General features: G+C 38.7%; 2 protein-coding genes across 2 annotated transcripts; one reads left to right on the forward strand and one right to left on the reverse strand.

Moving 5' to 3' along the window:
- The first annotated feature begins 2,159 nt into the window (after positions 1 to 2,159).
- Positions 2,160 to 17,871, forward strand: st8sia2 (ST8 alpha-N-acetyl-neuraminide alpha-2,8-sialyltransferase 2). Its single transcript, XM_084734703.1, has 6 exons — positions 2,160 to 2,500; positions 4,700 to 4,756; positions 6,336 to 6,476; positions 6,572 to 6,829; positions 10,985 to 11,278; positions 15,399 to 17,871. Exons 1-6 carry the CDS (start codon positions 2,403 to 2,405, stop codon positions 15,709 to 15,711), a joined length of 1,161 nt encoding a protein of 386 aa, XP_084590829.1. The 5' UTR covers positions 2,160 to 2,402; the 3' UTR covers positions 15,712 to 17,871.
- Positions 17,872 to 21,768: 3,897 nt separating this feature from the next.
- On the reverse strand, positions 21,769 to 26,190 carry fam174b (family with sequence similarity 174 member B). The gene is made up of 3 exons (XM_084734837.1): positions 25,491 to 26,190; positions 23,651 to 23,782; positions 21,769 to 21,844 (listed from the first exon to the last, which is right to left on the reverse strand). The coding sequence occupies exons 1-3, from the start codon at positions 25,766 to 25,768 to the stop codon at positions 21,841 to 21,843; spliced, it is 414 nt and encodes a 137-aa protein (XP_084590963.1). The 5' UTR covers positions 25,769 to 26,190; the 3' UTR covers positions 21,769 to 21,840.
- Positions 26,191 to 26,573: the final 383 nt, after the last annotated feature.

A 26,573-nucleotide genomic window follows, 5' to 3' on the forward strand; every position in this document is an offset into this window, starting at 1 on the left:
TGTGAAATATTTGATACTTTTAGTTCTTTGGGTCTTGAACACTTCTTTAAAGGAAACCATCTGAGGGGGAAATCAGTCTTTGGTCATGGATGGTCATGGGTGGATTACCAAACAGGCCTACTAGGACCCAGGCCCAGGGCGCCTTAAACCAGAGCCTCTGAGTGATGCTGCTGTTTTTAACTTTGCATTTTTTGTTGCATAACCAAAGGGCTTAGTCATTAATTACAGAGCCCCAAAAGACCTACTGGAAAACTGGAGGAATATCCAAAGCATTCACTTTGAAGATGTCACAACACAGAAACCATCATGATACATTTTAAATGAGTGTTTATCCCAACCGTTTATCTAGAAGACTTTAAAGGGGGCTGAGTATTCCAAGCAGCATGGGCCCTTCATCTCTGTGGGGAGAAATACAATATGCTGTCTCTGTTAATTGTGTGTATGCACTGTAAATACTGTTGATATGCAAGTGAATTTAGTTATTGTGTTCTTGGCTGCAAGTCAGTTTCGCAGTGCTGGCAAAACTTTAAACAATTTAAAATGTGATCTAGTATTCACTTTAAGGTTACACTTGGGGAGGTTTAACTTTTAAAAATAGATGCTCAAAAGGTTTTGAGGAAAAAATAATCAAGCTCCTCAAAGAAAGTGAAGTTTTATGATGTGTCTCTTCTCTCTTCCAAAACATTTTGCCAGTGGCTGCCAGGCAGTCTGTTTTGTAACTACTCTGCTGGTGTCCCTTTTTAAATATTTTATTGTCTTCCATAATGTTCCTTTCATTCAGCCAGGAGATATTTCAAGCAATCATTATAGACTAACTAGGCTAACTAACCTTTCAGCTACTTAGCAAACAATGTAATGTTTTGTTAACTTTTGAGCAAGTTAACAACCAATGTAACATTTTGATAACTTTTAGCAAGTCAGCAAACAATGTAATGTGTTAACTTTTTGGCTACCTAGCAAACAATGTCAAATTTTTTTAACTTTTTAACATGCTAGCAAACAATGTAATGTTTTGTTAATGTTTAAGTGAGCTAGCAAATGATGCAATTTTTGTTTACTTTTTAACTAACTAGGAAACAATGTAATGTTTTGCTAACTTTTAAGTGAGTTAGCAAACAATGTGACTTTTGTTGACTTTTTAACTTGCTAGCAAACAGTTTTTTGTAAACTTTTTAGCTAGCTAATTTTCTAAACTCTAACTAGATCTCAAATTAAATCTTTGCGGGTGCAATAGTAAAAAGTACAATTTCCCTCTAAAATATAGTGGAGTAGAGGCATAAAACATGTAAAATATAAACGCTCAAGTAGGCTTAGGTAGGCTACTTAAAGGGAAATTAGGCAAGTCCAATCAGTGTTGATGGCAAAATATGGTCAATTGAAGCAATACGTTGTGTTAATGCCTGCTATATTGACCAAAGGTTTTCCTGCTGCGGGATTTGTTGCTCTCCCTGCATCTGGTGATGTCACAGTGATGTCACTGGATGCAGGAAGAACTACAGGCTATTTTTGTAGGCACTGTCAGAATTGCTCTATAAGCAGGAAAACTCTGTTTTATTGGTCAGTATAGCTTCTCCTGGGATATTTATTGCTTTAATTGATTCCCATCAATTAGATGAGAGACATCCACATGAAAAGTGCAGAATTGTCCCTTTAAGAACAGTAGTTAATGCACTTCATTATCTTCCAGCAGCTATAAAAAGATGTTCCCATTACCTCCATCCGGTGTCTGATCTACTGGGGCTCAGTCACTGTGTTTGGTGGCCACATGAGCCTCATTCAGGCTTTGACCTCTATTTCTGAAATGTAGGCTATCAGACACCCCTCGTTTGGTAAAAAAAAAAACAGGTTCTCTGATTGGATATGAATCCGCTCGGCGCAAACCTGCCCACATACACCTGTCTGACTGTCTCCACACTGCGGTGAGCCAACAACACCTGGAGAGTGAATCCAAACCGGCTGCTGGTGGTTGTGAAGACGGAGACGGCTGGAGAGTTGTGCGCCCCTGCGCCTTTAAGACCGCATGTGGTCTACATCTTGCTGCTCCCATGGCAGGCTGTGTAGGTGCACGCTTACAAAGTTTGACTGGGGAATAAGAGGTAACAGTGGAGACAGCGGCAGCAGCGGCATCGGCCCGTCGGGAAACACACACACACACACACACACACACACACACACACACAGAGAGAGAGAGAGAGGCAATCATCATCTTCATCAGAGAGAGGGGAAGAGGAGGAGAAGGACCGCAGCTTGTGTCCGACTCCGGCGATAAGAACAATGGGAGAGATGACTGAGCGGATTGTCGATTTGTAAATTGGAAACATAAGAAGGTTAATGTAACAGTGTTGTGTTTGGTGGACGCAGGAGGGACTCCCGGCTGCAGCCTCTGCCTGCCCCCCTCAGCCATGCCGCTTGTATTCCGCACGCTGTTGTTCGGCTTTGTAACGCTGCTGGTGGTGGTTCTGATCATAGATGATATTGCAGAAGTGGAGGAAGAAACTGCGTAAGTAGCCCACCGTAATTTACCCGTGCATGCCGTGTGTGTGTGTGTGTGTTAGTGTGGTCCATTGTTTTCTTGTCCAGCAGCTTTATTTCCTCACAGGATTGCATCTATTAAGTGCTGGAGGAGAAGGAAGGGGTGGAAAAAAGCATAAATGAGTGAAATAAATGAGTTTATTTGTATTGAAATGAAGTTTGGAGTTGAATGTGGAGTGTGTGTGGTTTTGTTTCCACGTTTGTAACACTTGGGTGCAGCAGGAGCAGCTGTTCTCCAGCAGCCTGCCCGGGTCTCCAAGGATTAGGCTATTTGTCTTGCAGCAGCCTGCATGCGGGATAGGATACGTTTACACTATGAGACAGAGTGGAGTGTGAGTGTGAAACGGAGACAGACAGATAGAGAAAGAGAGGGAGGAGGAGGGGGCAACAGATTGGAAACAAAAGAGGCTTTCCTCTTTTTTTTTCTCTTTCGTTTGCACACTTTGAAATGTTGAGCAGTGCAGCAGCAATCTTCCAAGTCAAACACTCACTGTGTCCTACTTGCATTTGACCTGCAAGGAAAGGAAATACTGTGCATCCTTAATTCAGCACCATTATACTTCTTTCACATGTAAAAAACCGACCAGGTCTCAGCGTCCTCCTCTCCTCTAGACCTCATCATTATCATAGCAGCTCCAAAAATCCTACTGTTATACCAGGAAGAGCAAAAATTTGCTTTTCATTTCAGTAATTTTAATTAATTTAATTAAAAAATATTGATCATTGTTTCCCAAAGCATGCTGCTTAAAATGACTTTTTATTTCAGGGATTTTCATTGCCAATTTATCTATTTATCATTTTTCTGAGCGCTCAGTTGATTTGTTGGTCCAAATGTCACAGAATGGTGAAAAGTGGAGGGAAGTTTCAAGCCATAGGCTAACTAATTTTTTAGCCAGCTAGCAAACAATGTGACATTTTAACTTTTCAGCAAACTAACATTTTGTTAACTTCTTAGCTAGCTAGCAAACAACGCATCCCTTTGGTGACTTTAGCTACCAATGTGACGTTTTTGGTAGTTTTCTTAGCTATTCTTACTAGGTCCTGATGGTACTTTAATGCATTGTTTACCCAGTTTATTTATTTATTTTAATTTGGGTAAGCAAATTAAAGCATCAAAGCCTTCTGTTTTTATCTAAATGGCAAAATTACTCTTTTTGTTTTAATTACTGATCACTTTGTCGATCATTTTCACAAGATATTGATAGTTGGTTGGTCCATAAAATGTCAGAAAGTGGTGAAAATTGCTGATCAGTGTTTCTCAAAGCCTACTGTTGTACCTGAATAGCAAAAAATTACTCTTTTTTTTGATTACATTTCAATTAGTTTCATTACTGATTAATTTGTCGATCATTTTCTCAAGTAATCGATTACTTGATTGGTCCCTTAAATGTCAGAAAATGGTGAAAAATGCTGATCAGTGTTTCTCAAAGCCTGATGTTTTACCTGAACAGCAAAAAACGACTCCTTTTTTGTTTTTTCTCTGTGAAGCCTTTTGGATTCTCACATTTCCCTTTCAGCAAGAACATTTTGTTTTGAATGCAATTACCCGGCTGTGGCTCACATCATAATGAGGTCATATTGGTTTGAGATTCGCCGTGGGAGAAGAACCAGAACCAATTCCACTTGTGCATAAATGCAGCTTAATACAATTATATATTTAAAGCCAGCAGGATTGTAAAATGTGAGCGAACGGGGCCCACCACCTGTCTGTCAGTCTCTACATGCTCCTTCATTTGCACAGCTGCCGCCAGCTTGTCACGATTTTATCAGATGTGACCAAGGTCATGATTGTAAAATAGGCTGCTGCTTAAAAATCTGAATCCACACACGCGTGTTTACTGTAAATGCATCACGGCTGGTGAATTCAACACCCCTGTGAAAAGAAAACCTCCTCCTTCAGTATAATGGGGCTCCATTAAGGCCACATTTCTCCTCATTACATCAGCAAATGGGCCCACAGTGGATTGCTCTAAAAATACCTTGATGCGCTTTTCACCTTCATTCTGTTGTAAAAGACAGACGTACAGTAAGGCTAGTATTCAATACTCTGGGTGCATTATTGTTACATGATAGGATTACTGAAAGGATTCAAAGCATCTGTCCATTATCACCCAAGACTTCAGGCTACAGTATGTGGTTCATAATTCAATCTCTTTTTTTTTTCTAGAAATAATGGACACTCAAAGAAGATGACTGTACACCGGCTCATCCCCAAACCGCACAGGTCTGAAATCCAATTATCTCCACACACAATTACATATGTGCATATACATGAAGCTGTAGACCTCCGCTGCTCACTGGTCTTTCTATATTTCCAGTTGGCACTGGTCATTTGATTCCCTTACAGCCTTGAACAGTAACACAGTGAGTCATTCACAGTGTGAGTGTCTCATTACTTTTTACAGCAAGAAGGCAGGCAGCTGCTATAAATACCCATCAATCTGTTATAACAAAGCATCTGCCGTAAGAATAAATCTGAATTAAAATGCTGTATTTCAAGTAACATAATTTTATTGCATTTTAGTTATTCTAAGCCTCATTCAAGCTGAGTCAAGTGAAGTCAGTTTAGTTTAAACACGCACACACACACACACACGCACAGTGGTGGAGAAAGTGTTCAGCGGCTTTACTTATGCCTGGGCAATAGAACGATTGTGATATATATCATCAATAGACACTTCAATGAAACTGTTTAATAAAATGTTAAATAGTTCCACGTAAATGCATTAAATGCAAACTGCCATTGAAGCACATAATGAATATGCCCTGGTTTATAAACAGCAGCGTCATCATCATATGCCTTCACAATGAAACATGACACACAAACAGCTAATCATTTAGCAGGTGTGTTTTTCAGATGGAGAAGAAATTGTTAACATAAAAGGACGGGTCAGCTCGCCATTATGGCAGGTTTTTTGTTTGTTTGTCTATTTCCTGTGTGCCCTGACAAATAAAGTGATTTCATTCAACTTTTTCTCCAGCTCTTTATATAAAGATAGGTCATAAAATAAGTACCCCTGTGCAAAAATGCTCCATTTGGAGTAAAAGTCCATATAATTGTACTTGCTAAAATGTATCAGAACAGGTGGAACTAATTTTAACTATAATACTAATTATTAATCTATAAAAAATGCATTATATTTTATGTTTAAGCTGATCCTGAGTTTATCTTTGTATGTAAAATCTTTCTATACAATGGAAGTATAAAGTCCCATGAAAATGATCGTTTTATTGGGTTATATAGCAATAATATCCACACAAAAAAACAGAAAAGGGGGAAACAAAACAAACAGAACAAAAAATAGGCAGGTAAGCAAACGCATATTGATATAGGAGAGACAGTTAGTGCATCACCAAGATTATGTAATACTATGCTAAAGTATCAGATCCTTCTTGAGGTTAGGTTTCACATAGATCCACTGAAACTCACCCGCTGTTCTTTAACCGTATTGTTTTTGCAGTTCAGTCTTCCCAGCATCTTTGCACATGCAGCTATTTCCATCAGTTGTTCCTTCCACATTTTCAGTGTAGGTGTTTGAAGCTCTTTCCAACATCTAAGAATCATCCGAGGACAAGTTGTTAAGCCGGTTGCAGACTTATTTGACTGCCGCACCACAGTCGTGTCCCCAAGAAGACAAGACCTTGGTGATCTGAGCGGATCACATTCTAACCATTCACTTTATGACACCTTTAACTGGGGAAAAAAGATTAAAATCCCACAATACATGGACCAATTAACAAGGCAAAGTTTCTTATTGATCGACACAGTGTATCAATAACCTGATTTTTTCATTCCCATTTAGAAAGACTGCAGCACACGTGGATCCGACTGCTTTGACAAGACTGAGCAAAGATATAAATGTTATCGGTCCGAGCTACAACAACACTTCCAGGCTGTCATCGAACAACTGGACCTTCAACAAGACCCTCTCCAACCTCATCAGGCAGGCTCATCACTGTTACTTCAACATTTTCACACTCGACCAAGCGGCCTCTTTCATAACCGGTGCATGTTTTCTCTTTCTTTTATTCCCCGCAGGAAGAATATTCTGAGATTTCTTGATCCGGAGAGAGACATCTCTATTCTGAAGGGCATGCTGAAACCGGGAGACATCATCCACTATGTTTTTGATCGCCACAGCACCACAAACATCTCGGAGAATCTCTACCGTCTCCTGCCAACTGTGTCCCCCATGAAGAACCAACATCACAGGCGCTGCGCCATTGTGGGGAACTCTGGGATCCTGTTGAACAGCAGCTGTGGACCCGAGATCGACTCCCACGACTTTGTTATCAGGTATTATTTTTCACCACAGAAATACGCTGGAAGCCTTCCACTTGACAGAACTCATAAAACATGCAAGTTAAAGTGGACGGTTATTGAAATGGATTAGCACATTAGTTTCAGTTTTAGGTTTATCTCACTTTACTGGGAGTATAATATTATAATTCAGGTTTTGAGGCGGCACTGCTCACGCAGCTGGAAACATTAATTGCACTTTTTGAGAAAGCCGTCAGAGCTTTTTTAATTATTTAAAGTTGGAACCGAGCTGGCAGTCTGAGTGCAATTAAATGCATGATTATACATTAAATTGACATTTTGAAAAGCTTTTTTTTTTCAGCCAGCAGAAACACATTGTGCCTGTCAGAGAAACACTGACATTCTCAGGGGTCCTGCTCTCATTTATCAGAGGATTCTGTTTGTGAAGCCATCAGCCGGCGTCGTGTCTCGTGTTTGGGTGTAAGCAAAGGAGTCTCTGAGCAGGTTATTTATCACTATTCATACTTGTCATTGGCGGAAAATAAATCTGTCTACGGTTATACTATAATGAAAGGTGCCAAAAAAAAGTATTGTGGTTGGTATTCTGTGTACAGCAAGGGACAATCTAACAAAACACGCTGCGAGAAACATCCCCTCATAAATCAATGGCTTTAATGTTGTTGTATAAATGGAGCAGGAAGCAGCTGTCTGCGGTGGCACCTCATTGAGCTGATTGATCGATAGCTGAATGGGCCTCAAAATCCTTGTATGTCCCACTTTTTTTTTTTCTTTTATTCTGAAATTGATTCTGTTGTCTGCGTGTCTTGTCTCTTCTAAGTGCTGCGATGTTATGCTGATGAGGAAGAGGTCATGATTTCTAGACTCCAGCAGCATGATAATAATGCCCGGGCATGGCGGCGGCGGCGGTGGCGGCAGTAATGGTTGGCTGAAGGCAGACAACAGGGAATGTGGCATTTTGAGAAGCTGAGGAATTTGCTCTGGCATTCGTGTTTCAGATAGGGAGATAATGTCTCAGCTAAATATAGTTCTTTGCCCCACACTCAGTTTTCACTAAGTGGGTTGACAGTGTTTGGGCTACTTGTTATAGATGACTTCAGCTCAGTGTTATGATGATATAATAAAGTAATTTGGTGAAATTAATGGGAACTTTCAAGAGTAAATTAGAGTTGGCAGATGGTGCACATTTGTCACTGTTTCCTAAAGTAGGTCTACTATTGTGTGTTTACAGCAACCAAAAGGCTGTAAAAGAACAAAAAGTCTCTGTCCAGTCACACATCTATAGTTGTACAAATTTGGTGATGCTTGAATTTTTCTGATAAACTAAAGAATTAAAGGAAGCATATGATGATTAAGAGTCTAGAAATGGCAGTAATTGTGCCTCATTTGACATTGTTTTGTCTGCTGGGGGCAGTTGGTGAATAAGGAAACTGAAACTTATGACAAGAAAAAATTAAAATAAGAAAAAAATTACTTTTTTTATCTTATTGATTAATAATGATTGTTCCATTATTAGCATTTTCAACTATTGGTTAAGGAGTATGCACAAAATTTATACCTTAAAGGGACAATTCACCCAAAAATGAAAATTCAGTCATTATCACCCCCATGACGAGTGAAGGTCGGGTTTAGGATTTTTAGTCCACAAGACACTGCTGGAGTTTACCAGGAAATCTCCCAAACTATTTGAAGTGAGGTGAATGATGACCAGTAAAAACATGGTGTAAATGATGCCTCTCAAGTCAGCTTGGAGCCTTTTTTTCTGTCATTTTTTATGTTTGAAAACTGTTCATCGTTCACTTAAATTGTTTGGGAGACTCTGAAATGCTCTTTTCCTGAGAAACACATTAATTTTCTCATACGGTCCATATTTTCAGCACCTCCATTCACCCTCTGTCTGAAACACTCCAGCCCAATTCCAGTCCGGCCCCTACCAGTAGCTTACCAGTGTACTTGCACCCTCCCCCTTGTGTGACTCACGGAGTCACACTCGTCATGGAGTGGGAGTGTGTAGGGGCCAGTCTTCTCTGGTTGGTCAGCTCCCACAGCCCTGAGCAAGCTATGCCCACCAGGAGTCACCAGGTGCGCGTTCAATCTGAAAACAGCATGCACTGTTATGCTACGGTTTCCAGATTAAACAATATGTTTTGCAAAATGGTGCGCAACAGTGTAAAACAATAGTACATTTTCTCTCATTTGGTGGGAGTGTCAGAGGTGTTGTCCAATCAGCAGCGACAATGTATGTATAAACTGTCATATTAAACTGTATAAACTGGCATACACAACATGGTGTTCAGTGCGCTCTGCCACTGCCTAAATAAATGTTTTTCTACATTGTTGTGGCTGAACGTGGTATTCAGTAGGACGGATACTCACTGAGCAAGAGGTGGTGCTAAACCCTTTGTGACATAAATCTTACTGTTGTTTTTGAACACATTTTCTGAAACGTAGAGCAAGCAAAAAGGACAGAAGATGGTCTTTTTTCATATATTGGGGGGGCTTTAGACACACCATGACAAAAACATGAAAAAGTGTACCGATGTGACCTTCAAGTTTTCTTTTATTTCTTATACTAAACAGACCTTTAAAAAAACATAATTGTCACAAACCTGAAAGGTCAATGTTTTGGATATACATGATGAGCGTGTAAATTTGAGCATGCAAAGCTATTAAAACAGGCACTCCTGTGTGTGTTTTCCTGCCACACTTTTTAGAGAACAGCGATGCTTCACCGTGAAGATAATTACTGGCTTTTGTGTTTTCTGGCATTTATTCTGAGGCTGAGGTTAACATCAATTAACAAAAAGGCCATTGTCTGCTTTTCTGCTGAATTTCACTTGCATTTCTGCTCTATTTCACTCCTGGTAGAAATTTCTGCGGGGGAAAATGGTTTGAATAGCTTTAGGACATGGACAGATGGGTGATAAATTAAAGGAGATAACGAAGTAAAAGTGTCAAGGTAAAGTGTTGAGCCACAGTGAGCTGCCAGAAGAAAATGTCTTCAGTTCTCCTTGGAATACAGTCCATGAGCCAGCTCCCAAAATTTCACTCATCATTATGCTAATATTCAAAGCAGCAAACACTGATACAGATTATCGTTCAGACTCACTCTGAAGACCTGTACGATCAGTACCGTTATAAAGGGTAATGTTTGGGTTTTTATTTGAGCTCACTTGTGAGTCTGCATGTGATTCTCATCATTTTTATATTAGTGAAACGAGTCGTCTATGTACAGAAACATCTACATTCCTGATTCATTCAGTGTTCTTTAGGTTCTTTAGGCATTAATGTATCAGGGATCTCCGTCAGTATGTCTCCTGGAATAATTTGCCATAGCTTATTTTTTTTAATACTTCTACTAAGTTATGTAATAGAATAACATAAGAGAAATGTATTAGAAAGATAATATATAGAAAAGATGAAATAGACATAATAGATAACATGAAAATTATAGGACTTGCCCAGTACTTGAATATGATGGGCCTGTAATTGTTCATGGAAAGAAAATAGTTTGTGTGAATAAGTAATGACTGCTAAAAGTCTAATCATGAAATAAATGCAGCCTGTAATTAAGCCCTTTGGAAACTATATAAATAAATATTTAATCATGATTATTTCAATTAATGAATCTGAAAACTTTTTCAGAACCACTTGTTTAGGGTGATACCAGCCAGGAAAAAAAGGTTACATACAGACTGAGCACTCACAAAGTTTCTCCTCACATCTTTTTTAATTAAATCATTAAAAACAGTCCACTAAAGACAGAGATATTTCGGGCTCTGCCTTGTTCAGCGGGTACGTGTTAATAAAAAAATAAAAATGTGAGAAGGGATGTCAGAGCTGCAGCTAAGAAGGGAGAGGAAGAAGTGTAAGAATTAGGAGGGTGACATACTTGTCCCCTCTAAAGAACTTTCTTATTCTTGTTGATTTAGGTTTGTGTGTGTGGTAGAGTCAAATCAATTTTATTTATTATATGTAGCCCGACATCACAAATCGGTACATACAAACTGCAGATCACAGCGTACAACACCTGTGGTTCGGATGGGGAAAAACTCTTAACAGGGAAAAAAAATGGAAGAAATGTTCAGAACAAAAGAAATCAGATATATAAAAGATATTTATAGGAAATAATTTGCCATTTGAAACTGAGTGCCCTGCGCCTGTTGTCCTCAGGTGTAACCTGGCACCAGTGGAGGAATACCATCGGGATGTTGGATGGCGGACCAACTTAGTGACCATGAACCCCTCAGTGGTGCAGCGGGCCTTCCAGGACCTGGTTAACGAGGAGTGGAGGGATCGCTTTTTGCAGCGTCTTCAAAGCCTCAGCGGCAGCGTGCTGTGGATCCCGGCCTTCATGGCTAAGGGGGGAGAGGAGCGCGTGGAGTGGGCCCTTCGTCTCATCCTGCTGCACACTGTGGACGTGCGCACCGCCTTCCCCTCACTGCGCCTTCTCCACGCTGTCAGAGGGTAAGATGAAGCTCAGGCTCACAGCCGCTGCGTCTCATAAGAACACCTGTGAGCAGCATAATCAAAGGGGATGGCAAACTCTAATCTGCAGCCCAGGTGGCTATTTTTAAACAGAGTATTAAAGCTGATCACCAGGGGCAGTCAGTGTGAGAACACTACTCTGATCTCTCTTCACTCAGGGTGCACTGAGAGTCGTCTCAACAAATCTGCCTTGATTAAGTGTGAAATTTGTCTTTGTGTGTTTGATTCTGCCTGTCCTATCAGTCTATTATCTGTTTGATTTGTGTCTCGGCTCAGTCGTCGATGTCTCTGTCTCTCTTGAACAAATAGTCAAACATTTTGGGAAATGAGCCGCTTTGCTTTCTTGCAGGGAGTTGGATGAGAAGATCGATATTGCTCTCATGTTTGTGTGTCAAGTAAAAAAGCGGGAGCCAGGAGGCGATTAGCTCAGCATAAAGACTGGAAACGGGGGAAAGAACACCTCTAAAGCTCGCTAATTATCACAGCGTATCTTTGTTTAATCCGCACACAAGTACAAGTATGACAAAGAATCTACAACCAGGCTACTGGTTCTGTGAGGCTGTACTGAGGCACAGTGGTGCTTTGATCTAAATGCCAACGTCAGCATGCTAACATGCTCGCAATAACTATGCTTGCAAACTTCCTGATGTTCAGCAGGTATGTTTACGCTACTCGCCATTATAGTTCAGTGTTTGCTAATTAGCACTAAACACAGAGTGCAGCTGAGGCTGATGGGAATATCAGTGATTCTGCAGGTGTTTGCTCATAAACCAAAGTACCGGACAAATTAAAATTTTGCATGAGTCTCCCAACTGTCATGACTATCCACACAGTAGTTGTTGAGAAATTTCACTCAAAATCACAATAGTCAACCTCATGATGGAGCTAGAGGTGGAAACCGTAAGATATCACAATCAGCACATCGGAGAGAATTAGCTCTTAAGAAACCAGAAATTTTGTTGGGTATTAATTTACAAGGGAAGATCAAATCTACTGACATGCATTAACATACTGTGAGTGACAGCCATGAAGCAGGTGACAAGGACATGGAAACAGCCAGACTTGGATCATTAGTCATTATATTAACTTTTTGTCATTGCAATAAAATGATGATGCTAGTGGAGTAAAAGGTCAGGGTGTCACCAAACTCAGGAGGATTCATTTGCTGGTGATCATGAATCACAAGACACAAAATTTAAGTTCATTTCAAGTGACAGATTGACATTTCCTTCCCTATAGCCTGTAAGCAAGCATGGTCAAAAACAACCATTTGTGCCTTTACCATGACCTTTACGAGGAGTTACGTGCTTTGACTACTTCTTGCCGATCAACAGTCGGGTGCAGTGACTTCTGTGAGTCTTGCTGTCACATTGAGGTTGCCAGGCAACCGGCAGAGACGCTGCATGTAGGTCTTAAGCAGCCAGATAAACTGCTGTTCATGGTATCGACCCTCATATCTAACTCTAGCAAGAAAGCAAGTATGCAAAATGTCAAGCTATGAAAATGCTTTCCAAAGAAAACATTAATTTAGGAAGAGATCAATTTGCCATGTGATTCAGCTATGTGCAAAATATTGCGTATTTGTTTGCCCCAGACTGTGTAGATACAGTTGTTGACAGTCTGGTGCAGTGGTTCAGGAAAAGGCACAGATAATAAGCCGTGCTGCTTAGCTGTGGTATAACAGGAATCATATATTTTGTTAATCCTTATTATTTGGTTGATTTATTTTAAAGCTGGTCAAGGGTATTTCTGAGAAGCTTGCTTTTTTCGGCACAATCAGCCTCTGCTGCCTTCAGGCTTTTATAAAATCCCTCTCTGCATTTTTTTTTCGCTGTCCCTGCCTCTCTCTCATCACAACCAGGCTCTGCTCCAGATCTTTCCTGCTTTGTTAGAAGCGTAAGAGCCGCTGCTGGTCAGCGACCAAATTATGTCATTTTGTATGCCCCAACTAACACTCGGTATTATGAAGGAAGGGGTAGAACTGGGCAGTCTGTAAGATCGGTGTTTTACAAGAGAAAATAATGAGCCTGAGATTTTTTTGCCGATGAAACACATGTGTTTGAACTATTAATAGTGCTGTCTGATAAATGATCCCCCTGACCTTGTCCTTTTCTCAGTAAGACTAAACCTTAAATCCCCATCAGGTGCAGTGGAGGACAAAGATTCTGCTCATATTCTTTCCAACCTAATGCCTGATCTGACCATTTCACTGATAATTAGAGCACCTTCTCTGCTTGTTAAGATGCTTATCGCCCGCTGTAGTGCTTGATTGGACTCTAAACCTGCCCACTGTTTGCCCTTCATGGTCCATGAAGTGCTTTAAATAGTACAACCTCTGCATCTCAACACGACCTTCCACACTAACCACAGAGTGCACAGTCGGAGGACGCAGACGTGGCCTGAAGGCTGGACAAATGGGCTAGAGACTCCAAAGGGAAATGAAGCTGGGGCAAGTGAGCATCTGACCACCTGCCCCTGAAGGCAGCATGTGGCGTCTCACTGTCATAGGAGCTCCTAGGTCACCCAAAGTACAAGAATTCAGTTGTGCAGAGGAGTGCTGGTGTGTGTTTTGTGCAGCTTTGTTAAAAGTCTGCTGCAGTATGAGAACATATGTGCTCAGCAAACACGTAACGAGTAATTGAATCTAACATTCAGCCTGGGAGAGGTGAGAAAGATAAGAAACGTACAGAAAATGCTGAGTGAATGTGGTGATATAAATCCATTTTTCACAGTTTAGTTTCTATCGTTTCAGGAGAGTCTTTGTCATTACTTGTTTCTTGTGCAGATGGCATCACTAGTATCAAGGGACTTCCAGGAGATTCAAGATTTTTCAGCCAGTTTGTTTTGAATTGAAAATGTATGTAGTGATCTTGTTTTGCTGTATTTAGAATAGGGCTGTAAGTCCTAGAGCCCTAGAGCAGTTTTTCTCAACCTTTTTGAGTTGTGAAAATCATCATCATTGGAGCAGGTGTAATGTAATATTCAAGCCGTTCTCCAGTCTATGTTGGAAATTTTCCATTTCCCATCATGCTGGACTCAGCAGTTTGTTAAAGCTACAAGGAGTTTTTAACTGGCTATGAAACAGTTTCAGTTTAATACTGATGCCTCTGAATCACCGGTTCTCAACCTGGCGAGTTGGTGCCCACAAAGTCACAGTGTAATGTCTGGGGGTCACCAGATGGTCGTGGAGAAAAAAATAAAATAAAATATTGTTGCCAGCAGCATTAAATGAGCACTAGAAAGCAGTTCTCAGCATCATCAGCCCTGTAAAGACTTTCAACGTGAGGTTAAAAAAAATATGTAATATAGAGCTGGCCTCGAGACAAGAAACCTGTTACTTGTGTTTTGTTTTTTGTGTTTGTGAGTGTCAAAGTCATGGTCTTTGTGTTCGGGTTTCTAAGGTAGAACCAGATTATTGTGGGTGGGTCATGACTTGAAAAGGTTGACTCAAACTGATTGAATCAAACAAGACTGTCCGCAAATGATTAGCTTTTTTACAACATCTTCACACCTCCCAGAAATTATCATGTGACCCCTTTTGGAGTCCCAACCCCCAGGTTGAGAACCACTGTGCGCTACCTTCAGATTGCTTGTTTTGTCCAATCAGCAGCGCATAAAACAGACGAAAGCAGCAAATGCTCCCATTTGAGAAGCTGCAACCGGCAAATGTTGGGTGTTTTTGCTCGACGAAGAGCTTAATTAATTTTTCAATCAAAACTTTCTGTCATTTACTCAACCAGCTGCTTCAGCAAGAGTTAAGAAATAAGATTTTCACACTTGATAAGAGGGCAAGAAAACAAAAGGTCATTTATTGATTATCTATGTGCAGGCGGCTCTTGAAGGGGCAATTTGGTGGTTTACAACAGAGTAAACAAATCCAGCAAGCTCTAAATTTTTACTTGTGTTAAGGACTCAGCTCCTCTCTGTGTGCTCCACATGTTTGATATCCGGCTTAATATCAAAATCCAGAGGGAGAATGATCTTACTGAAGAAGATAAGAAAAGACCCCAGACATGTTGTTCTTTTTGCTGTATTTCTAGTCTATGTGACAGTGATTGAGTCACTGGAAGCAGCTAACCCCATATGTCTTTATCAACAGGTATTGGCTAACCAACAATGTCCACATCAAGCGTCCGACCACAGGGCTCCTCATGTACACAATGGCTACTCGCTTCTGTGAGGAAATCCATCTTTACGGCTTCTGGCCTTTCCCACTCGACCCGCAGGGAAAACCGGTCAAGTACCACTATTACGACACACTGAAGTACGAGTACACCTCCAGCTCGAGTCCTCACACCATGCCTCTGGAGTTCAGGACCCTGAGCGCGTTGCACAGACAGGGGGCGCTCCAGCTCCACACTGGGACCTGTGACGTGGAGAGGAGATCACAGAAGGAGCCCCAGAGCAAATAGCTGAATGGAGGATCTCCATGAAAACCACTTTCTTGACTTTGTATAAACAGTTTTCTTTCTACCGTACTTTTATGAAACTTGAATTAACTTATTTTCAGTAATTGGAATGAACTTTTTCTATTTCTAGCTCTTTTAGAGACTTTGACTGGTGTTGTTTTATCTTTTACTGAGATTTCTATGGCAACCTTTAAAATAATGAGACCCTTTTTTTTGTCCAGCTGGTGTAACCCAACTGTTCATGGAGATCTTGTCATCTCCACCTGTTCGCCCCTCATTTTCCTTAACAAGCTCATTTTAGACTGTCTGAGTCCATTCAGGTCACCAGTATGGTTATAAGTTAAAGGGACAGTTCACCCCAAAATCCAAAATGCATATTTTTCCTCTTACCTGTAGTGCTATTTATCCATCTAGACTGTTCAGAGATACTGGCTCTGGAGGTGTCTGCCTTGTCTCCAGTATAATGCAACTAGATGGCACTTGTCTGCTCTCAAAACCATACATTGAAAAAACTCAGTATTATCTTTTTTCTGAAATCATAATCCGGTTAATCAGGAAATCCGCATCGCTCACAACAAGGTGTTGTTCGACAGGAGGAAATAGTTCAAACATGAAACTGTGTCATGACTTCTGAAAAGACAGCTTTTGAGTTTTTCCAAATATATTTTTTGGTGCTTGGAAACACCACAAGCCTAGTATCATCTGGCTTCATTATATTTGAGTGACAGCAGACATCTCTACATCCAATATCTCCAAAACTCCACTTGCAGAAAAATATGTATTTTTGATGAAAAAAACCAAACACCAGTCCAGCCTGCTTAAAATGAAAGCGTTAAGTAATGGATGGCAGTCTGGAAAGACAAGAGGCAGTGATAATGCATTAAAAAATCCTTTATTGCATGGATATGATAACACCTTTCGACTCACAGTCTTCATCAGGGCTTAGAGTGACAGTAAAAACAGGTGTTCTGTTTAAAAACTAATCAGGTTGTCAAGTAACTTGGTCACCTGACATGACGTCTGTGAAACCTTATACTCTAATAACAAAACCCATGTCAAGAAGAGAGAAAAGCAACTGGAAATGAAAACTACCATCACACAACATAAAACTGAAATGTTATGGAAAAACTAATAATAAAGAATAATTTGGAAGAAACGGTAAAAAAAAAAAAAATAGGGTCAACAGTCCCTTTAAGGGTTAAAGATTCCGAACACACATTTTGTTTTCTAAATTAATCACCAGATGCAATAAATTAATATTCCCAGTTCGTGGTATGATAGGGCTCCATTAATAATGTGTTTTAATTTACTCAGCATGTCATCAGCATGAGGAGCTGCAGGATTAATGGCTGTTGCGAGTCGCTGTTTGGGCCACAAGATGGAAGCACTTAATAATCAGGGAGACTGATGAGAAAAGAAAAAAATGTTGATCAACTGTTTAAACATTAGTTAATGTCATGATTAATATCAGCCCTTTTGATTAGGATCTTTTAAAAGAGTTGATGCCATGCTCAACTTTTGATAACACACTTTCCTCTGATAGAGAACATTTTATGCTCATGAAGCACCTTAACTAGTGCACACAGTCAGACAGGTCAATCATAAACCAAAACCCGAAAAGCTCCAGTCAACCAGAACTGCCATGTGTTACAGTTAGGTTACCTCGAGAGCTTAATGAGGGAGTGGAAGCACGTCGAATTGTATTCAGCTTCTGTGAGAATGAGGAAGGAGTGTACCAGCTGTTCACATAAGAACGTTTACACAGACCGCTCCGACGGTAAACTCACTTTGTAAACTTCTCTTGAAGAACACCAGCCCTGTTTCTGCACTGGAAATGTCAGCTGTGAGATTAGACTGTAAGCTGTGGAAGCAGGAAGAGCTTTGCTTTTTGTTTTAATGAATGTATTTGGTGATATTCTTACAAATGCTGTAAGAAACGAGCCCCGTAATGTGCTTTAAGTTAATTCCTTAACACAGTTGGCAGCGATTTCAGTGCAGTAACACTGAAGCTGATAACTTGAATGTCTTTATTTATCTCAAATAATGTACAGTGTGTTTTGGTTAGCATTTATGGAAACACATTCCCACCACTGTGATGGAAAGAAAGATCCTGTAAGTCATTGTAATAAGAAACTTTCTCAAAATAATGAGATGGTAATTCAATATTTTGAGATATGTATGTCATTATTTTATATTTTAAGTAATTTTGAGAAAGTTTCTCATTAGTTGGAGATAAGTAAGTCATAACTTTGGGAAAGTTTCTCATTATTTTCAGAAGCTAACTCATTACTTTGGAACATTAAGTCATTATTTTAAGATACTAAATCATTTTGAGAGAGTCTGTCATTATTTTGAAATTCTCTCTTTTTTTTCCTTTTTACAAACTCATCATTTTAGGAAACTAAGTTACTTAGTTCGTCATTACAGTGCTTTCATCACATTGACATGAATGGGCTTCCATAAGTATTTAACCAACATATATTGATATAGATGTTTGTGGGTTTGATTGAAGATGCTAGTATTTTGTGCCTGAAATCAATAAATTTGACCATTTATATTGGACAGTTGGACAGTTTGACAAATTCACATGCACAGAGTGGATGGAGTTACATGATTGTTCTGAAACCCAAATATGAATACACATAAGACTTAACAAATGTGCAAAAAAAAAGTTTATTTTATTGTGTACTTGTCAGGGAAAAAATTCCATTCCTGTTTATTTTAAGGCCAATACCAGACCGATTTGTCAAATCAATCAGTTTAGATTACATTTTGTACTTCCAAGCCCCGCCTCTGTAAAAGTCTCGAAGTTCAGCTCTTGAGCTTTTAGGGTTTTTTAGGACTTGTCTTGTACTGGGCTCTTTGCCAAAAGCTTTGGGTACTTTTCTGCAACAAAACGCCTCTTTTAATAAAAATTGACAGAAGTATTTAAAACATTCGGAGGAGATCTGCAGTTAAACAAGTAGCCTCTCATGTGCTACCAGTCATGTGATTAGTCCATAAAAGTGTTGTTTTGACAGGATGCGCCTGTTGGCTCGCTTGTAAGCCTGCCCTGCCAGTTAAGTTAAGAATAAACATGAAAGTTGTAGCAGAGACGTCAGCAGTCTGAAGCCATGAAAGGTTTGTTTGTCAGAGCTTGTCTGACCTTGGCAAAAATAGAAACATAATTGTGACCAACACAATTAAGTTTATTAACCAAGAATGTGGAATTCACCACAGTTGAGATAACTTTCTACTGACATGTAGCTTCTCCTGTGAAACAGGATTGCGCTGTATAGTTTTCTCACTTTTTATCATGTATCCTGTATGTTAACATCAAACAAATGTTTGCTTATGCATGTTTGTCTTGTCTTGATACATACAACTGGAGAATATCTTTTTTTTTTTATGTATTTAAAATATTCAGAATGACTCAAGGACGCTAGGATTGTGCAGTTATGACAAAGTGAATGTACTTTTCTGCAGCAGAAAATACACACAAGACCAGAATGGAAAAAAAAAACCACTTTGAGCCTCTCCCTTAAATGATTTAACACTTCAAAGGAAGAAATTTTATTTCAGTAGTGTTTTCAAACAAATGGAAACTGAGGAAACAGCCGTGGGTACACACAACATCTATGTGTCAAACAAACAAGCTTGTTTTCAATAAACTTCCAGAACAGTTTGAACATTTAACTGCTTTTGGTATAATTGTGGGATTTGGGTGATTTAATAGCTACCACAATGACTTTGATTCATTTTACAAGAGGAACTTCTGTGGAGCGGATTATTCCGAGCTAATAAAATTCCAGAATTAGCATCTTTAAATGAGCAGGCTTTTTCCACAATTTCACACACAACTAAAGATAAAATGGAAGGTGTCGACAAGATGGAAAAGGACACTGTACAAGGATGACATACTTGCAATACTCGCCTGAGACAAAATTAGCAGAGGCACAAACATGGATCTGCAGCTTCCTGCACATTCAGTAAAAGACTAAAATTAAACATGACACAGTACTGAAAAAATGAATAGTGGTCATACAGTCTGGTGGAGAACATGACAAAGCCAACAGTCTGCTCAAGAACACCATATTAAACATATGGTTGATTTACACATGATTCAGTGTATGATTCAGAAACCTTGTCAGATACACACACACACGTGCATCCAGCTTGTGTATTAGTGACAATAAATGTATCCAGTCTTCTGCAAAAGTCAATAACTTTGTTTTGAACAAAATGTTCCTTCTTCTGGAAAGAAAATGTCAGAGATTATACGAGATTGCCCGCCGCTGTTTCTTTTCTTATGCTAACCAGGGATGGAGGTCATTGCAAACAGCTGCACCTGCAGGCTGTGGTGCACTATCAAATAACAGTTTGGATTAAAACAGAAGGTCACCTACAACAACACCCACACACATTTGCTGCAGGAACCTTATCTGAGTGTACTCCGCGTTGTTGTTAGTTTACTCTAATTGCATTCAGAGTGCAGGCAGAGATGAGGAAGGTTTGTAAACTCCTCTGCTTTTTCTTTCAATGTCAGACTTTTGGCTCATTTTTTGTGTAATGTAATTGAATTAATTTTTAACTTTTTAATAGTTAATTTAATAATTAAATCTTATTTAATGGGCCAAATCATCTGAGAACGTCAGTATCAGGTAAAACCTCCACTAGAGACGAGACTCAATAATGATGGCACAATGGTGACCTTAAAATCAAAAGTGAAGTTGAATTGTTGATTTGGAGAATCATGACACCCCTAGGACTGTAGCTGGCAGTTTGTAGCGGTTTGTCCCTCTGCAAGCCACCGTAGCGTCCAAAATAGTCAAATTGAATACTCTAAATCACATTAGATGAGAATGACTCACATAATGCAACTGATTTCTGAAAATTACTCAATTTTACCAAAATATTATATCCAATTGAAGAGATTTTTTTTGTTTCTGAGAGGCACAGAGAATCAACTCTTCAGTAACAACAAGCCTTTACAAATAGACATTACAAGAGTCAGTGAGCCGTTCATGGAAAGTATCGTAGGAGACTTGATATAATACTGAACAAGCTCACCTGTTACCTCAAATAAGACATACCAGAGTTTGAAGGCTAATTTTTAATTGAGTACCAGCATTATACGGTGATGTAAAATTGACATTTGCCGTTGAATATGTTAAAAACTGTATCATTATAATCTTTGGACCTGTTCTTGACATTGTTCAGTGTCACATGACTGAAAACACCTGATCAGAACAGATTACAGCATTCACATTCACAGCAAATGGATGTATCCCATAAACACCTCACAAATACATGTATATCCTGAAAATATTCTTGAAGTTTCTAATCAAACTGGAACCTTGAAAACTTAAAACTTCAGCCAAGATAGCAGCAAAATAGGAATGTTCACTCTAAATCAACATATGATAAAAAAATATATATACGCTTACTCCATATGTAAGGACAGAAAGCCTTCAGTATGTGTGCACAATATAGTGGTTAATAGATAGAAATATATTTGGTATGAAAGTTTAGTTAAAAATATCAATTCGATTCTTCAGAGTGTGCAAATTTTTACATCTAAATAAAGTAATCTCTGCACAATGTCTGTTGCATGTTAATGTTATGCATTCACCGATGGTCTTTAGTGGCCACCAAGTATTTATCTAAAGATTACACTCGAGTGTGATTAATCCTGCAGTTTAATATGGGTAGCTCATAGCTTCAAAGCAGGCATTGGTTCGTACTATAAACTCCTCTGCCCAACATACTGCAGCTCAAGTGTTAAAAATTCAACAGCGACTTTCAGAAAATGTACAAAAAATATCTGTTATGAAGACGACTGGATTCCAAATCACTAACAGCTTGGTTCCAGAAGAACTTTAGAGGAGAAGTCACAACATGATTTAATATTAGAAAGAATTGGGCTGGTTATTTGGGCCACATGATAAAGCAGCAAACAATGATATCTATGTGGCTCCAGTCCTCAGAAAACACAGATAAAAGCCATGCACAAGCAGCATATGAAGTCGCTGATTTGGTCAGACTTGGGAACACACACACACACACAAAAATAAACAACCGTCCCAAGGAACAATCACTTGAGTTGTCTCGAGCTAAACAGGAGTAATGTAGTATTGATGTCCGTGCTGGGATTCACCTGCAAAAGAGTGAAAACTCAAGTTACTTTACAGAATTTTATCTGGTGTTACTGTCGACATGGTGAGGAGGAAATATATTCCTGTCTGACTTGGCAGTCAAGAATGTCAGGTAAACAGGACACCATATCTTCCTTTGAGGAAGTGCTTGTGTGTTAAAGAACAATAGAAAGGACGGAAGGGTGAAACCTTGTGTCAACATCGCATGAACTAAAACAGTGTTTCTTAAAAATAATGTTTCTTCAAGAAGAAAAAGCAGCTGAAATACATGTTTTAAATGCGTTCTTTGATATATTAATTCTGATCCTGTCTGTGTGGTTTCGTACTGCATCTCATTGCCTCAACTTAAGTGCAACTGGTGACTGGTGAGCAGTGAGAGACTTAGTAGTACAAGCTAACTAACTTGGTGCCACACTGCTAAGTTAGTCAAAACAGTCACAATGTGTTTTACATAGGGAAATCAAGGTTAACATGTTTTATGACTATAATAGTATGATAAGTAGAGGAACTGAGAAAAAACTCAGGTCATGTAAAAGTACAAAAAGTCTATAAGCAGTCCTTAAATCTTTCACCTTAGAAAGAAATAGATGGAGTGTATAAATAAAGACCTTAGTGTGTATTACAAACTGGATTATAATGTCTTTATCACACTTCACACTTGTCAGTATGTCCACTGTAACAGTATCCCTGATGTATCTGAATAGGGGGTCATCACTATAAAACACCATACGGAAATTTAGTGGGATCAACTAATCTTTTCTCACTATTTTAAATGTAAATATTTGTTTTATTAGTTTCAAGTTAAGCCAACATAAAGTTTCTAGTTTTTACTTTCACACTATTTCAGAACTTATAAACGTGAGTTATTCTGACTTAAAGTCTTCTTACCTAAAATATACTGCTGAGTGTTCACTAAACTAATTCCATTAAGTTGCTAAAAAAAAAAAAAAGTCATACTTATTCAACTTAATTAAACTTAAAGTTCTGAAGTGTTATTTTCAGAACACTTCAGAACTTATAAACACGAGTTCTTCTAACTTGAAATGATGAAGTGAATGAATGTTCTGAGAGTTCAATCAACTAATTAAATCAACTTTCTAAACATATTAGCAGACTTGTCAGCATGTGTGAGAGTTAAAACTCCCTCTGTTTTATAGTTACACATAGAAAACATATGTGATGAAAACTTGCTCTGTGCCACTAATGCACTTAAAGATAAGGCACGGCTGCTTGTTTGAAAACACTGAGAACTATGTTGATGGTTAGTATTGAATTCAGTTCCTGTCACCTCAGGGAGAAATAAGAGCAGTTGTAACTATAAGTGTGAAATGAAGAACTGACTTTTTAAACTGAGAAAATGTAAAAAAGAAACCAAATTTGTTTGTAATATTCATCAGTGTGACTAAAGAGTTGTTGCATCAACTTAATATCTTAAACTTTCTCAAGTACAAGTGAATTAATTAAGTTCATTTGACTAGGAACGTTTTTATTTATATTTTATTTATTGGACTTTCCTCAAGTTTGGTTGACTTAACTGAGTCGGTTTTAACTATTCAGAACTCATTATTCAACCTAAAGCTCAGTTAACTTATTTTTACCACTTCAGGGGAATTAACATTTTTATGTTAACCATCTTAAATTAATTTACAGGGCAGACCTAACTTATGTTAACTTATGTAGAACTTTCTCAATGTAATTAAGCCTGCAGCTGTTCTTATTTGGGCAGAAAAGTAAGTTTTCTTTAGTTTTAGGATAAGATGCAGAAACTTCTTACTGTTTAATTAGTTTTTTTTAAAAAAAGAACAAACCTGTATTTGACATCAAAGAGTGTTGAGTCATCATCGTCATCATTCTCCTCATTAAGAGGCGCCATCTCCACGCGCTCTGCAGGTGTCGTTATAATGTCATATTTCCGTGTTTTTCTGATTCGTCTCCCAGATCTGTGGGAAAGAGAATGGTGCCAAACATGAGACGAGCACAAGAAATAAAATCACAACAGTTAGTCTGACTGACTCAACCACAACATCAGCTATAAACCCATTTTAGCTCCTCCAGATGGACTGGATTAAATCAGTAAAGATTTGAGCTCTCACAGTGCAAACAGCTTGATGTTTCTCCTCAGATTAAATACTACTGAAGTGATTACTTGATTGACCAAATGACACCAATTATGATGATTGATGATTTTTATATTTATATAAAATTGTAAAGCAATCTGACACTGCATTCAGGTTGGGAACTTTTTTCACTATTTCCAGATATTTAGACTCATTAGAGCTGTGATGATTAGTTGACTTATTGATAAGTCAGTGGACTGAACAATAATTGCCAACTATTTTGATAATCATTTCATCAATCACTGAAGTACTTTTTCATGTAAAGATGGCAGAAAATGGTGCACACTAAACTTTTCACATTCTATTAACATAAACGTACGTGTTTTATTTATTCAAGTCAGCTTAAGATTCCTAGTATTTATTTTCAGAACACTTCAGAACTTAGAAACATAAGTTCTTTTATTCTTTGACTTGAAATTATGAGTTGAATGTAAAAGGAAATTTGTGCAATTTAATGTAATCAATGTGACTGAAGAGTTGTTGGTTCAACTAAATCATGTTTGTTTGACTAGAATTTTTTAAAGCAGATATTTTCTGCTTTTCTCTGTTTTATGTCATATGAAAAGGTAATATCTGACAAGAGAGGTCTTTCAAAGACATCAATTTGGAAACTGCGGTGTAAATTCTCCACAGTTTTCTGACAGTTCTGACAGACCAAACGATGGATCTAGAAAATTAATAATCAGCTCATTGATCGATAATGAAAATAATCATTAGTTACAGCTCTAGACTACAGATTCATCATTAATGAAAATTATCCTTAACAGCAGCTCTAATATGAAATATGACTAATAAACTAATAAATAAATAATAAATAAATAATAAACCTAAAACAAATTCCATGTGATAAACGCAAAGATGCTGTTCATGATTAGAAGTGTAAAAATATATTTCACATTTCATATTCAGTGACACTCAAGTCTGAGACACATAAGATTAAAAATAGACAAGAGCTGCATCGATTAATCAGTTACTCGATTAGTTGAACTAAAGAAAATTAGTTACCAACTACTTTGACAACCGATTAACCATTTTTCAAGCAAAAATATCAAACATTTCCTGGTTCCAGCTTGGATTTGCTGCTTCTCTTTGTTGGTTATGATAGTAAATGACGAGACTTTGAGTCCTGAATTGTTAGTTGGACAGAAGAAGCAATTTGAAGACGTCACTTTGGGTTCTAGGCAATTCTGTGCATCACAATTTCTGACATTTTATAAACTAAACAATCAGTTAATCGTGAAAATAATTGTCATTTTAATCGATAATGAAAAAAAAGGGTTAGTTGCAGCCTTAAATTAGAAAGGAGTTCAGTTACTAAAGTGCCTCCACATTAAAATTCCCTACAGGAACATTATTAATAGGCCCAGACCTTACCTCCTGGCTTCAACCCTCATGTTTAGCCCAACACAACCACATGCTCCTAATCGATTCATTCACCAGGAACACTACAGAGATTCATGATTTAACTGCATCATTGTAAGGCTGGTTATTACACAGCTGTAAAGAGACCCAGTAGCATGAAGCCGCCTACCTGACCACTTTGATGACCAGGCATGTGATGAGAGCAGCTGTTAGCACGCAGATGAAAATCACTATGTTTTTCAGAGTTGGGAGATGCGTCATTAGAGATGAAATCCGGGATCCCACGGCGGCATCTGTCACATTATGTGTCAGCTCATCTTGGCTGATGATGGATGATGATGTTGAATTTGCCTGCGCGTTGGCCGCTGAAGAAAGAGTTTGTGGTTCGCAGCTGACCCGCCAAAGAGCCGCAATAATAAAAGTTAAAGCCAGGTTGTATGTCACCATGGTGCCGGATGAAAATAAAAAAAAAGATGCAGGAAGCAGCAGGATGTTCTCTCAGTAGTTTTATCCGAACCAAATGAAATGCGACAACAGCTGTCACATTATAGAGGAGAATCGGCTTATCGCTGTCAGATTTTGCTGTTTTCACAATAAAGGAAATGTGAGACGCGAACATCCATCTCTGTGCAGGTCCAGGTTTTCCTTAAAAAAAAAAAAAGAAGAAGAAGGACTTGGAGATCGTTTCTTGAAATTTGCGTCCAAAACGTGCTTCCCTTGAGGTGAGTTGAAGCAATTCCTTCCTGATTGCATTAGGACTTCGTGCAGGGAGAGATGGGGATTATCCGCCTCCGGAAGAGCTCTGCAGGCTGGCCCGCTGCTCCTAGCGCTGAAGAGGAGCATTATGTGGGCTGGTGCTGCCTTCAAGGCAACCTCGGACATTCTGATACCCACAGACCTGCTGTCACCGAGAGGAGGATGTTGGCAGCTTCAGTTGAAAGAAAGGACGAGAAAGGCTTCATGTTTTATTCGACATTGTTTGATGAATCTTGTAAAAACAAATAAATAAATAAATAACTATTCACTGAGTTTTGTTTATCATTTGTCATCACTCACTGCTATTCCTCCTCAGGAATATATCATATTTATTTATAAATACATTCTTCTCCCAAATAATGAAATTATTATTTATTTATTTATTTATAAGTATATCCATTTTTTGTTATCGCCTGGAGGGGATCATGCAATCGCTTGTGTGGGTATGTGTGCATCACCAACAGACTTGGGGCTTGTCTGCAGCTAATCTTGAATG

This window comes from Lutjanus erythropterus, chromosome 13 (genome assembly GCF_056507025.1).
Source record: "Lutjanus erythropterus isolate fLutEry1 chromosome 13, fLutEry1.hap2, whole genome shotgun sequence".
In the NCBI taxonomy this organism is placed as follows: domain Eukaryota; kingdom Metazoa; phylum Chordata; class Actinopteri; order Lutjaniformes; family Lutjanidae; genus Lutjanus; species Lutjanus erythropterus.